This window comes from Garra rufa, chromosome 11 (assembly GCF_049309525.1).
Source record: "Garra rufa chromosome 11, GarRuf1.0, whole genome shotgun sequence".
Taxonomy (NCBI): domain Eukaryota; kingdom Metazoa; phylum Chordata; class Actinopteri; order Cypriniformes; family Cyprinidae; genus Garra; species Garra rufa.
The window spans coordinates 41,405,160-41,417,239 of record NC_133371.1 but is presented as its reverse complement, the minus strand read 5'-3'; the positions used below and the strand labels follow the sequence as shown (position 1 = coordinate 41,417,239).

Sequence of the window (12,080 nt, the reverse complement as noted above, 5' to 3'; positions counted from 1 at the left end):
TCCTACCCTAACAAATCATGCATCAAATCTTGACCCTTATGAATGGTTTTGTGGTCCAGGGTCACATTTGTGGTCTCTTTTAGGAGTAACATCTGAGCTGATTCTTAAAAGAAACAATTGAGAAGTACATTTGGTGTTCTAAGCTATTAAAGAGCAACCTTTAAGCACTAAAATGAATTATTTCCTATTTTATATATTTATATGAATATGTTAACCTGGTTTCAGAATCTATACCATGTGTCGAGGTTTTATGTAAGAGTCGTATTAAACAGTTTTGGTGTGATTTTGGGAAAAACGGTGCAGAGGTGACCTTCTGAGACAGATGAAGGTTTTTCTCCCCTGGTGTCTGAGATTTTGAAAGTGTTTTAAATGAATAAATAACGCCATGGTCCTGTTTGGCTTTTTGTGAGTGATTGTGTCTGATCGGTTTGCAGTTACAGGAGAATCAGCCAGCTTCAGCACCTCAGTTCAGCCCAAAGCAATATCTCAGACACAGAACGCGCTCCAGATGGATTTTCCTACTAACACAATCAACTTGTCTTTCTCTGCTTCTCTCTCCTTTCCTGTATCTGTGATCTTGACTCTGGATTTTGCAGACGCTGTGCCGGAGTTTATTTACCATTTTTCATTTCCACAGACTCACAGATGTGTGAAATTGCTGAATATTGTGTCTAAGTGTGTGTTGAATGTGTGCTTTTGTATTTTTAATGAATATTTTAATCTCTTACTTCAAGATAGATTATTTATCTTCACTGCTTTAATTATTAATCATTATAATTGTTGACTCGTTTGAATCATTGACTGGTTTGATGTTGCAGTGTGCCATTTATGCTTGATTTAAGCATAAATTTCTAAATTAAATGTTACTTGAAATAATAATTAATAGGATAGAGCTTTGTACATCTAAAGGGTGAATCTCAATCGCATGGTCATATTTCACTCCAAGATTTTAAAAAGTATATATTATATTATATTATATTATATTATTTTATTTTATATTATATATAAGTAGCACAGGTATATTTGTAGCAATAGCCAAAAATACATTGTATGGGTCAAAATTATCGTTCCATGTTCCATGAAGATATTTTGTACATTTTCTACCGTAAATATATCAGTATTTAGTATTTAGATTTTTTTGCACCCTCAGATTCCAGATTTTTAAATAGTTTTCAAATAGTTGTTAATTAAACGGATATTAATTGTTTATTTATATATATATATATATTTACAAAACCTTTAAATTTCATCCATCAGTCATTAAATTAAATTAAGGAAATATTATCTTTAAATATACTTTAAAGTTTAAAAAAATATATATTTTTTACAGTATTTTTTCCCCACATTTGTGACTCTGGACCGCAAAACCAGTCTTAAGTCACACTGGTAAATAGCCAAAATACATTGTATGGGTCAAAATTATTGATTTTTCTTTTATGCCAAAAATCATTACGATATTAAGTAAAGATCATGTTACATGAATTTGTAAATTTCCTACCATAAATATTAAAAAACTTAATTTTTGATTAGTAATATACAGTACATTGCTAAGAACTTCATTTGGACAACTTTAAAGGCAATTTTCTCAGTATTTTGATTTTTTTTGCACCCTCAGATTGCAGATTTTCAAATAGTTGAATCTCGGTCAAATATTTTTCTATCATAACAAACCCTACATCAATTTCAAAAACTTTAAGACTGGTTTTGTGGTCCAGGGTCACATTTCACGTTGAAAAAAACTCTTAATAGTCATTTAATAGGCTTTATTTTTTTATGTAATTTTTATTTATTTTATTTTTTTTGAGGTGAAATATGTCCTGATATTGCAAGTTTTCATGAGATGAACCCTAATTTTATTACTTTAGATTGGGGAACAAGTCCTCATTTAATTTTTTGGTTGCCCATTGGACCAGCATCTGTTATTTAGTGATTTGTTCCCTGTTCTAAAGTGTATCTGTTGGCCATTCTTCACATATTATTAATTGTATCTCTTTCACACCCTCCTCTTGCTGCAGTGCCGAGTGGTCCAGTCCACAACCTCACTGCTACCATCTACAGCTCTACGGCTGTAGTCATCAGCTGGGACCCTCCTCTGGAGCCCAACGGAAGAGTCTTCTACCAGCTGAGCCTCCAAGAGGCAGGAACAACCCACCCGTCCATCAACCGCACGGTCAACATCACCATCTCCAAAACTACCACAGACAACATCTACCTCTTCACCAAGCTTAGGAAGTATTTTCCCTATATCATAAAAGTCACCCCTGCAACCAGTGCAGGATCAGCCGTAAACCACACTGCAATGCTACACCTGCGAACAGATGAAGATGGTATGCATCACTTCCTGTATTTTACATGTGCATGTACAGCTGAGGTCAAAAGTTCACATACACCTTGCAGAATCTGCAACATGTTAATTATTTTATCAAAATAAGAGGGATCATACAAAATGCATGTTATTTTACATATAGTTCACAAGAGAAACACAATACCACGTGAAAACTTTTTAATTTGAAGATCAGGGTAAACTTAACTTATTTTGTCTTCTGGGAAACATGTAAGCATCTTCTGTAGCTTCTGAAGGGCAGTACTAAATGAAAAAATATTATATTTAGGCAAAATAAGAAAAATGTACACATTCATTCTGCTCTTAATGCATGTTTTTTTTTGTTTTCATCTGGAGCATCAGTGAGCATTTGAACCTTCTGTAATAGTTGCATGTGAGTCCCTCAGTTGTCCTCAGTGTAAAAAGAATGTCTTTTATGTGAAATATCTTATTCAGGTAAGTACTAAATAAAAATAACATGCATTTTGTATGATTCCTCTCATTTTGGTAAAATAATTAACATTTTGCAGATTCCGCAAGGTGTATGTAAACTTTTCACTTTAACTATATAAAGCATACTTATTGAAAACACTTGTGTATCTGTGTTTTGACAGTTCCAAGTTCTCCTCCATTGCCTGGGGCTAGTAGGAATCTCTCCAGCACCTCTATCCATGTGTCGTGGTTCCCCCCAGTGGAGGCCAATGGAGAAATTATTGATTATGCTGTAGTTTTACAGGGTCCTGGGGCAGTCAACAAAACCTACACCACTGAAACACACCTAATGCTCTCAGAACTCACTCCGTTTACACCTTACAATCTCTCCATCGGTGCGGTCACCCGCATAGGTGTCGGTCCCTCCGTGATTATTCCACTGCATACTGATGAAGCAGGTCAGAGACATACCATTATTGCTGATCTAGGGGACCTGATCTGTTCAAAAGATTTTTTAAATGTAAATATTTGAATTTGAAGTTTGTTTGATATTTGAATATTTAAAACAATGGAATTGAAAATGGAGTCTGAAAATTTCTTTCCCAAAAATGACTCCAAACGTTTGAATGGAATAGTGTAGTGTTACAAAAGCTTTTTATTTCAGATGAATGCTGATCTTTGGATCTTTCTATTCATCAAACCATCCTGAAACAAATTTGCTCAGGATTATATCACAAATCAAGAAAAATAAAAATATTTTTTAATCAAGCAATAAAGTTATGTGTTATCCCAAGCCTCTGTAGTGGAGGTCTGTTGATTTTTTAAATTCATGGGGGTCCAAGGGAAGACCCCTACTTATTAAGCCTTGCCTTATAAATTTAGTAAATAAAGTCTGATATTTGAAATCATATGTCTGACATTTCAAATCTGAAAATCCCACTTTCCAAATTCATACAATTATAAATTTGCATGTTTATTGTGTCTAATGTGTCATGGCCTTTTTGTGTGTCCAGCCCCAATGTCTCCACCTCACGACCTGTTTATTTTTAACCACACTGTGAATTCAGTGTGGCTTCAGTGGGAACCTAGTCCAGAACCCAATGGAATCGTCCAGCATTATGGTTTCCAAATACTTGAACTGAACACATACACTTACAGATATCAGGTAATATCCCCCCCATGTCTAAGTATATACAAAATGTGCAATTATGTTCAGTAAATTAAACTTCATATGCCCCTGTTTACCCAAGAACTCATCAGATGCATCCACACAAGCAGAACTGAGTGGCTTCAGACCTCATAATTCATACGAAATCAGCGTGTGTGCATTCACTAGAGCAGGAAATGGAGATCAGTACAGCCTGCCTGTCGTATTCACCACCAATGAATCAGGTAAATACATTCATGATCCTTCAGAAGTTATTCTAATATGCTCATTTGGTGTTCAAGAAACATTTAAAACATTTAAAAACTATACAAAAAAAACCTTGAAGATGAAATGAAGATAAATCTGTAGTGTTGGTATGTTTCAGTGTCAGATGCCGTTGGGAATCTGACTTGCTCTGGACTGGATTGGAATTCAGTGTACATGGAATGGGAGCTTCCAATTCATCCTAATGGAGAGATTCTGTACTACCTCATTCGCTCTGGAGATCTGGAGGAGGAGGCTCATCCTCTCACGCTCACACACGCAGTGGCGCACACTTTCGTCGGCCTGTCGCCTGACGTTTTTTATGTCATCACCGTAGCTGCAGTTAATTCAGCTGGATTAGGGGAGGAAGCTAACTGCACTGCACACACTCCCTCAGAATCAGGTATGATGTCTTAAAAGCATAGTTAAATTTGCTGAAAATGTAGTCACCCTCAGGTCTTCCAATATGTAGATGAGTTTGTTTGAACATCAGAACAGTTTTGGAGAAATTTGGCATTGCATCACTAGCTCACCAATGAATCCTCTGCAGTGAATGGGAGCCGTCAGAAAGAGAATCCAAACAACTGATAAAAATATCACAAAAATCCATTAGTAATCCACACCACTCCAGTCTATCAGTTAATGTCTTGTGAATGCAAAAGCTTCATGTTTGTGAGAAACAAATCCATAATTAAGATGTTTTAACTTTAAACTTTTCCCAGCCAAATACCCATAGAGTCCATAATCCATTAGATCCATAGATTGAGGTTTTAACACGCAAAACAATCGGTCTGTGCAAGAAACAAAACAATATTTCTATAATTTTTTACCTCCGACACATCGCAATGTCCAACCGTCCTGAGCGCGTTCACAACAGCTGGTGATTGACGAAGAGCTAGCAACCATAATTTTAGTCGAAAAGTCAACACTTCCGGATGAGTTTGCACAATCACGTAATGTTTTAGTTTTAAATCAGTTGCAACAATCTGGATAAGCACAAATAATTACCATTTTACCATAAGTGATATACGTGCAGATGTCTACTATGTCAGAGCATGTTGATGTGTCACGCACCGGCTGTTGTGAACGCGCTCAGGACAGTTGGACATTGCAGTGGATCATAGGTAAAAAATTATATAAATACTGATCAGTTTCTTGCACAGACCAATAGTTTTGTCTGTCAAGACCTCAGTGTATTGTCACAAGCCACAGGGATTAATTTGGTTTTGTCTGTGTATGTTTTTTTGACTCTTAAAGCTGTGGGTCCCATTGACTGCCATTATATGACTGACAGTCTGCAATGGTTTGAGTTAAAAATATTTTTTTGTGTTCTACTGAAGCAGATAAACATCAAATTAAAATTTAAAATTATTCCTTTAAGTTTGGCTTGTAACTTACTCTGCACCATTTGTGGTACAGGCATGATCATACAGATTGTTTCTTTCTCTTTCTGCAGTTCCTGGTCCGCCCCAGTCACTGACAATAATGGATGTTACCTCTGGCAGTGTGTCTCTAAGCTGGCAGCGTCCTGTCCATGTTCCTGGTTTGTTGCAGGGTTATAATGTAGAGATTCACCAACTGGCAAGAAATTGTGAGCCGGAGCAACACATGGAGTCCTGCGTGGAGAGTGAGGATGTAGAGTGGGTTGAAGGAGAAGCTAGAGGAGTCACAATTTCCCCTCTACAGAAATATAGAGAGTATCGTATCAGAGTGGTGGCGTTCACCAGGGCAGGAGCCGGAGAACCCTCCAACTGGATGCACACACAGACACTTGCAGGAAGTACGTAAGACATAAACACATGTGCATTAACACATTCCTATAAGAAAGAAAAATCACAAATGAGACGTGTTTAATGTCTCATATGATGAAATAGGAGACTTTTGCTTCTTACATATAGTCTAACAGAAGAATACTTCTGGTTCCACAAATTCTTTAATTTTTCAGTATTTTTGTGCATTTGAACCCTTTCCAGCAATGACTGTATTAGTATGAGATTCATCTTTTCACACTGAGGACAACTGAGGGACTCGTATGCAACTATTACAAAAGGTTCAAACACTCACTGATGCAAACACAATGCATTAAGAGCCGGGAGTGTAAACTTTTGAACAGAATGAGGATGTGTACATTTTTCTTATTTTGCCTAAATTGCATTTATTTTTCATTTAGTACTGCTCTTCAGACTATACTTACGTTTCCCAGAAGACAAAATAAGTTCAATTTACCGTGATCTTCAAACTCAAAAAGTTTTTACCCCCTGGTTCTTTATGCATTGTTTTTCCTTCTGAAGCATCAGTGAGTGTTTGAACCTTCTGTAATAGTTGCATATGAGTCCCTCAGTTGTCCTCTGTGAAAAGATGGATCTCAAAATCAAACAGTCATTGGAAAGGGTTCAAATACACAAAAATGCTGAAAAACAAAGAATTTGTGGGACCTGAAGAATTTTTCTGAAGAACAGCAGGCAGTTCAACTGTTCAGGACAAACATGGGACTCATGAACAACTTTCTCGAAACAAAAAAACTGTGTGGAAGTGTATGGTAACTAAAAAAAAAAAAAAAAAAAAGTGGAATATATGTAAACGTCTTTTATGTGAAATATCTTATTCAGGTCAGTACTAAATAAAAAATAACATGCATTTTGTATGATCCCTCTTATTTTGGTAAAAATCCCTCTCTCTCTCTCTCTCTCTCTCTCTCTCTCTCTATATATATATATATATATATATATATTACATATTCCAAAGTTTCTCTATAATTTTTAAAAAACAAACACACAAAAAAGGAAACATATAGAAAATATATCTAGAGGCCATACATTATTATTATTTTTATTATTTTCCTGAGACAAGCATTAAGATACCAATATTTTTGTTAAAAACTTTTATGTTATGTTGAGATTCCAAAAGAAAGCAGGACAGGAAAGTAATAATGCATGGCCTCTGTGAGCTTCACTGTGTTTGAAATATGTCATTTGTCATTCGTTTCTGTTTGACACTGCTGTGAAATCTCTGCAGTGTTCAGGGATCCTGTGAATCAGAGCAGTATTCTCACGATTTTAGTTCCATACTGAAAATCAATGGCAATGTTGTTGAAACGCTGCCCAATCCATTAGCCTTGATTCAAGAACTCTCAAGATGATTTTTTCCCCCCACACATTCTGGAGTACTTAGCTTTTGCAGAGAGCATTCTTTGTTCTGCGTAGGAGCAATATGAGAAATGCAGATTATAGGACACATTTATTAAGTCTCTCTATTTTTTTCATCTCCCACTCTATCTTTTTGGCTTAGACCCTGATGCCCCGCCAGGCGACATATCAGTGTTTCCTTCTGCCACTGGGTTAAAGATTGTGTGGGATGAGCCATCGGTCATCTCAGGGCCCACCTCATACATCATTGACATTACTGCTGTGAGTTCATATACTTGGTATATCTTGTTCATCTGTTGACATTCCGAAAGTTTCTACTTCAATTTGTCTTCATCCTGTTTCAGTTGGACGGTTCGGAATATAACATAAGCCTAGTGCGGTATTCAGAAGAGATCAGGACGGTGGTTGTCGAGAACCTGACTGCATTTACCCTGTACTCTATTACCATCACCGCCTTCACGGGCCAGCTTTCCAACGCTCGCACAGACGGCAAAGCATCTGAACCTGTCCTCGTCAGAACCCTGGAGGATGGTGAGGATGTTTGTGCATGCTTGATTATCAGATATCCATTGAATGCATGCATGCATAACTTATTTGTGACATTCATGGTCATGTTTTCCCAGAGCCCAAAGATCCTCCCAAAAATGTGACATTGATGGTGATCCCAGAGGAAGTGACACGTGTTTATGTAACCTTCTCTCCACCGGATATGCCGAACGGAAACATCAGTGCCTACCATGTCGCCATCTATCGCAATGGGCAACTGGACTTCTACATCAACAGCCTGCCTGTGATCAGCAACCTTAATAATACCATGACAGCCATTATTGATGGACTGAAGGGTGGATTCAATTACAGCATAAGGGTAGGAAACTAAAACCTAAACTTTTTAGGGGCTTTCACACCAAATTTATTTTTTTTTGCTTGGTTTGTTTGGTCCAAAAAGTGCATCTCCAATCTCGAGTCTAAAATATATTTAGAAAAAAAAAAAACTATGGATAACTGTTTCTGCCACTAAATAAAAATTCTGACTTAAAATTAAAATTTTCTGACTAAATTCTGACTTTTTTCTCAGAATTGCATTATAAATGAGAAATAAAGTCAGAAATAGGAGATAAAAACTTGCAATTGTGACTTTTTCAGAATTGTGAAATATAAGTTCGGAATTGCGAATTAAAAGTCAAATTTTAAGGGGAAAAAAGACTTGAAAATTGTAAAATATAAACTCACAAAAATACATTTTGAGAAAAAAGTCAGAATTTTGAGTTTATATCTTGCAATTATGACTTTATTTCTCAGAATTGTTACTTTTTCTCAGGATTGTGAGTTTATATCTTGCAATTCTGAGAAAAAAGTCAGATTTGTGAGTTTATATCACACATTTCTCACAATTTTTAGTTTTTTTGCTTGGTTTGATTGTCTCTTTTCCTACATGCAAAGCTGTCACTGGGGCAGTACAAGCTAAAATGTACATCTTTGTACCATGTTTGCATCTAAATAGTACATATTAGTACCTTTTGAAAGGATACCACTCCCAAAGACAGCCTTTGTACCCTTTATTAAAGCTTTAGTGCTTTTATTCAACAAGGATGCATTAAATTGATCAAAAGTTACAGTAAAACATTGTTTTTTTAATTGTTATTATATATAATATTGCAAAATATAGACGTATAGATATAATATTGCAATGCTGAAAAAGTAAAGTCAGAATTGTGAGTTTATATCTTGCAATTCTGACTTCATTTCTCACAATTATTATAATTTTTTGCTTGGTTTGATCGTACATATTTGAAGTGTACATATTAGTACCTTTTGAAAGAATACACCCCCAAAGACAGCTTTTGTACATTTTATTAAAGATAGTAATGCTTTTATTTAGCAAGGATGCATTCAGTTGATCAAAAGATACAGTAGAAACATTTATAATGTTACAAAAGATTTCTATTCATCAAATAATCCCGATAAAATGTTTTGAACATAAACAAAAAAAAATGATTCTTGGGTATAAATAATTTTTCACAGGTATCACAGGTATGCATTACATTCAAAAATATGTTTAGAACAGAAAACTATGGAAGCCTGTTTCCGCCACTGAATAAAAATAGGATATTGCAACTTTTTATCTCACAATTTGGACTTTTTTTCTCATTCTTTTTTTCAAATCATTTGATTCAGAACGGGACTTCAAAGCACATATATATACATTTAAATTTTGTACAAGAACTACAGCAAAAAACAGTTTAATACATATTTTATCAAGATTTTAGAAATTGCATTTGAATATTACCAGTATTAAATTCAGTAGATTTTATTAAATTCCTTTGAACACGACTGTTTAAAACTGTCTAAATTTATGAAACCTACACATCATTGTTACTCTGACGTTTTTTATGTAAATGGTAGTAAGTGTAAGTGAAATGTTCAGTACAGTAAGCACTTTTATGACGCTACATATGCTGGGGGTGTGAATTTGATAAGTGCTTGATATAAAATAAAAAGTCCTTAAAAGTCCTTGAATCTAGTGTGAACCCTGTATTAAAGACATTCAGGCTTTTATTCAGTAAGATGCATTCAATTGATCAAAAGTCACAGTAAAAACATTTATAATGTTATTAACGATTTCTATTCATCAAATACTCCTAATAAAATGTTTTGAACATATAAAACCATAAAATGACATAAAAAGTCAGAATTGTGAGTTTATATCTTGCAATTCTGACTTTATTTCTCATAATTTTTTATTTTTTTATTTTTTGCTTGGTTTGATTGTTTGGTCCAAAGTGCATCTCCAGCCTTTTTTCCTACATGCACTGTCACTCGGGCAGTACTCTATGGTAAACAAGCTAAAATGTATAGTATATATATATATTAGTAACTAAACTGTACATATCAGTACCTTTTGAAAGGATACCACTCCAAAGACAGCTTTTTTTCAGTTTCTGATAGTGTACTGAGCTGTGGTATGTTTGGATCATCCGATACCATTGTGAGCACTAGCGGCAGCTATTTAAAACCGTATCTAGGTAACAACAGAGAAGGCAGCTCCAAAAATGGAAAACAATATTTGCATCAGTCTTTTAAATCATGTTTTTATTCCTCTTGGTTTTAAAACTTCACCTGCACAAAGTGGCATTTATAGTTGTTTGCTGAGATACACAATTTGGCCAAATGCATTTGTTTTGTACTTGTTGCAGATAGCAGCTGTTAATGGAGCAGGTTTAGGACCAAGTTCAGAGGTTCAGGTCACCACAGGTGTGAAAGGTATGAGAAAACTGCTCACTTTGTAAGTCAGCTGTACTTGGAAGTGACTGTCATTTTAAGACTCTGGCGGGTTTGTTTAGCGCCACCCAAACCGACGAGGAGGCCGAGAGCTGCTCTGAGCAGTGCAGGTGTCATCATCTCTACCTCCAACACCATCACCATTGAGATGCCTGAATGTTTCTTCACTGATGACCATGGACCAATTCAAAAAGTTCAGGTCATTGTTTCTGAACCAGCAGGTATTAAAAATTACATTTAACACTAGCAATGATGGCAGTAAACACTTTAAGGAGACCTTTTTACTAAAGATATTAATGCTTTTGTTTAGCAAGGATGCAGAAGTGAGAGTAAAAACATTTATAATATTACAAAAGATTTCGATTCCAAATAAATGCTAGTCTTTTGAAACCTTCTATTCATCAAATACTCCTGATAAAATGTTTTGAACATATAAAAATTTTAAAATGATTCTTGAGTATAAATACTTTTGGCATCACAGGAATAAATTACATTAAAAATATATATATTCAGAAGAGAAAACTATGGAAGCCTGTTTCCGCCACAGAATAAAAATAGGTTATTGCACCTTTGTATCTCACAATTCTGAATGTTGTCATCAGAATTCTCAGAAGTGAGATATAATATCACAATTTGCGAGTTTTAAAGGCAGAATTCTGAGATATAAATTTAAAATTCAGACTTTTTTCTTAAAATTGCATTATATAAATTCACAATTGCGAGAAATAAAGTCAGAATCGGGAGATAAAAATTTGCAATTGGGACTTCTTTTCTTGCCTTTGCGTGTTTATGTCTCACAAGTTTGATTTTTTTTTCTGAATTGAGATATAATTTTGCAATTGCGAGTTAAAAAGTCAATTCCCGGAATTGTCAAAATATGAACTCACAGATATAAACTTTCAATTCTGAGAAAAGAAGAAACAAATTGCGAGATATAAGCTCACAATTCTGAGAAAAAAAGTGACAATTGTGACTTTATTTCTCAGAATTGCGACTTTATTACTCAGAATTGAGTTTGTATCACACAAATCACGCAATTCTGACTTAATTTCTCACAATTGTGAAAAATAAAGTCAGAATCGGGAGATAAAAATTTGCAATTGGGACTTCTTTTCTTGCCTTTGCGTGTTTATGTCTCACAAGTTTGATTTTTTTTCTGAATTGAGATATAATTTTGCAATTGCGAGTTAAAAAGTCAATTCCCGGAATTGTCAAAATATGAACTCACAGATATAAACTTTCAATTCTGAGAAAAGAAGAAACAAATTGCGAGATATAAGCTCACAATTCTGAGAAAAAAAGTGACAATTGTGACTTTATTTCTCAGAATTGCGACTTTATTACTCAGAATTGAGTTTGTATCACACAAATCACGCAATTCTGACTTAATTTCTCACAATTGTGAAAAATAAAGTCAGAATTGGGAGATAAAATATCGCAATTCTGACTTTTTCTCATTATTGCGAGTTTATGCCTCACAATTACGACT

General features: G+C 34.9%; 1 protein-coding gene across 1 annotated transcript in view; it reads left to right on the top strand.

The window, feature by feature from the left end:
• The window catches only part of ptprq (protein tyrosine phosphatase receptor type Q), a 74,984-nt gene that overhangs the window by 48,302 nt on the left and 14,602 nt on the right, over positions 1-12,080 (top strand). Inside the window, exons 36-46 of the mRNA XM_073850216.1 lie at positions 2,016-2,327; positions 2,938-3,213; positions 3,769-3,920; positions 4,006-4,147; positions 4,288-4,569; positions 5,623-5,946; positions 7,455-7,573; positions 7,657-7,843; positions 7,936-8,177; positions 10,507-10,573; positions 10,654-10,812. Coding sequence (XP_073706317.1) covers positions 2,016-2,327; positions 2,938-3,213; positions 3,769-3,920; positions 4,006-4,147; positions 4,288-4,569; positions 5,623-5,946; positions 7,455-7,573; positions 7,657-7,843; positions 7,936-8,177; positions 10,507-10,573; positions 10,654-10,812 — 2,262 coding nt within the window. The remainder of the gene's footprint in view (positions 1-2,015; positions 2,328-2,937; positions 3,214-3,768; positions 3,921-4,005; positions 4,148-4,287; positions 4,570-5,622; positions 5,947-7,454; positions 7,574-7,656; positions 7,844-7,935; positions 8,178-10,506; positions 10,574-10,653; positions 10,813-12,080) is intronic.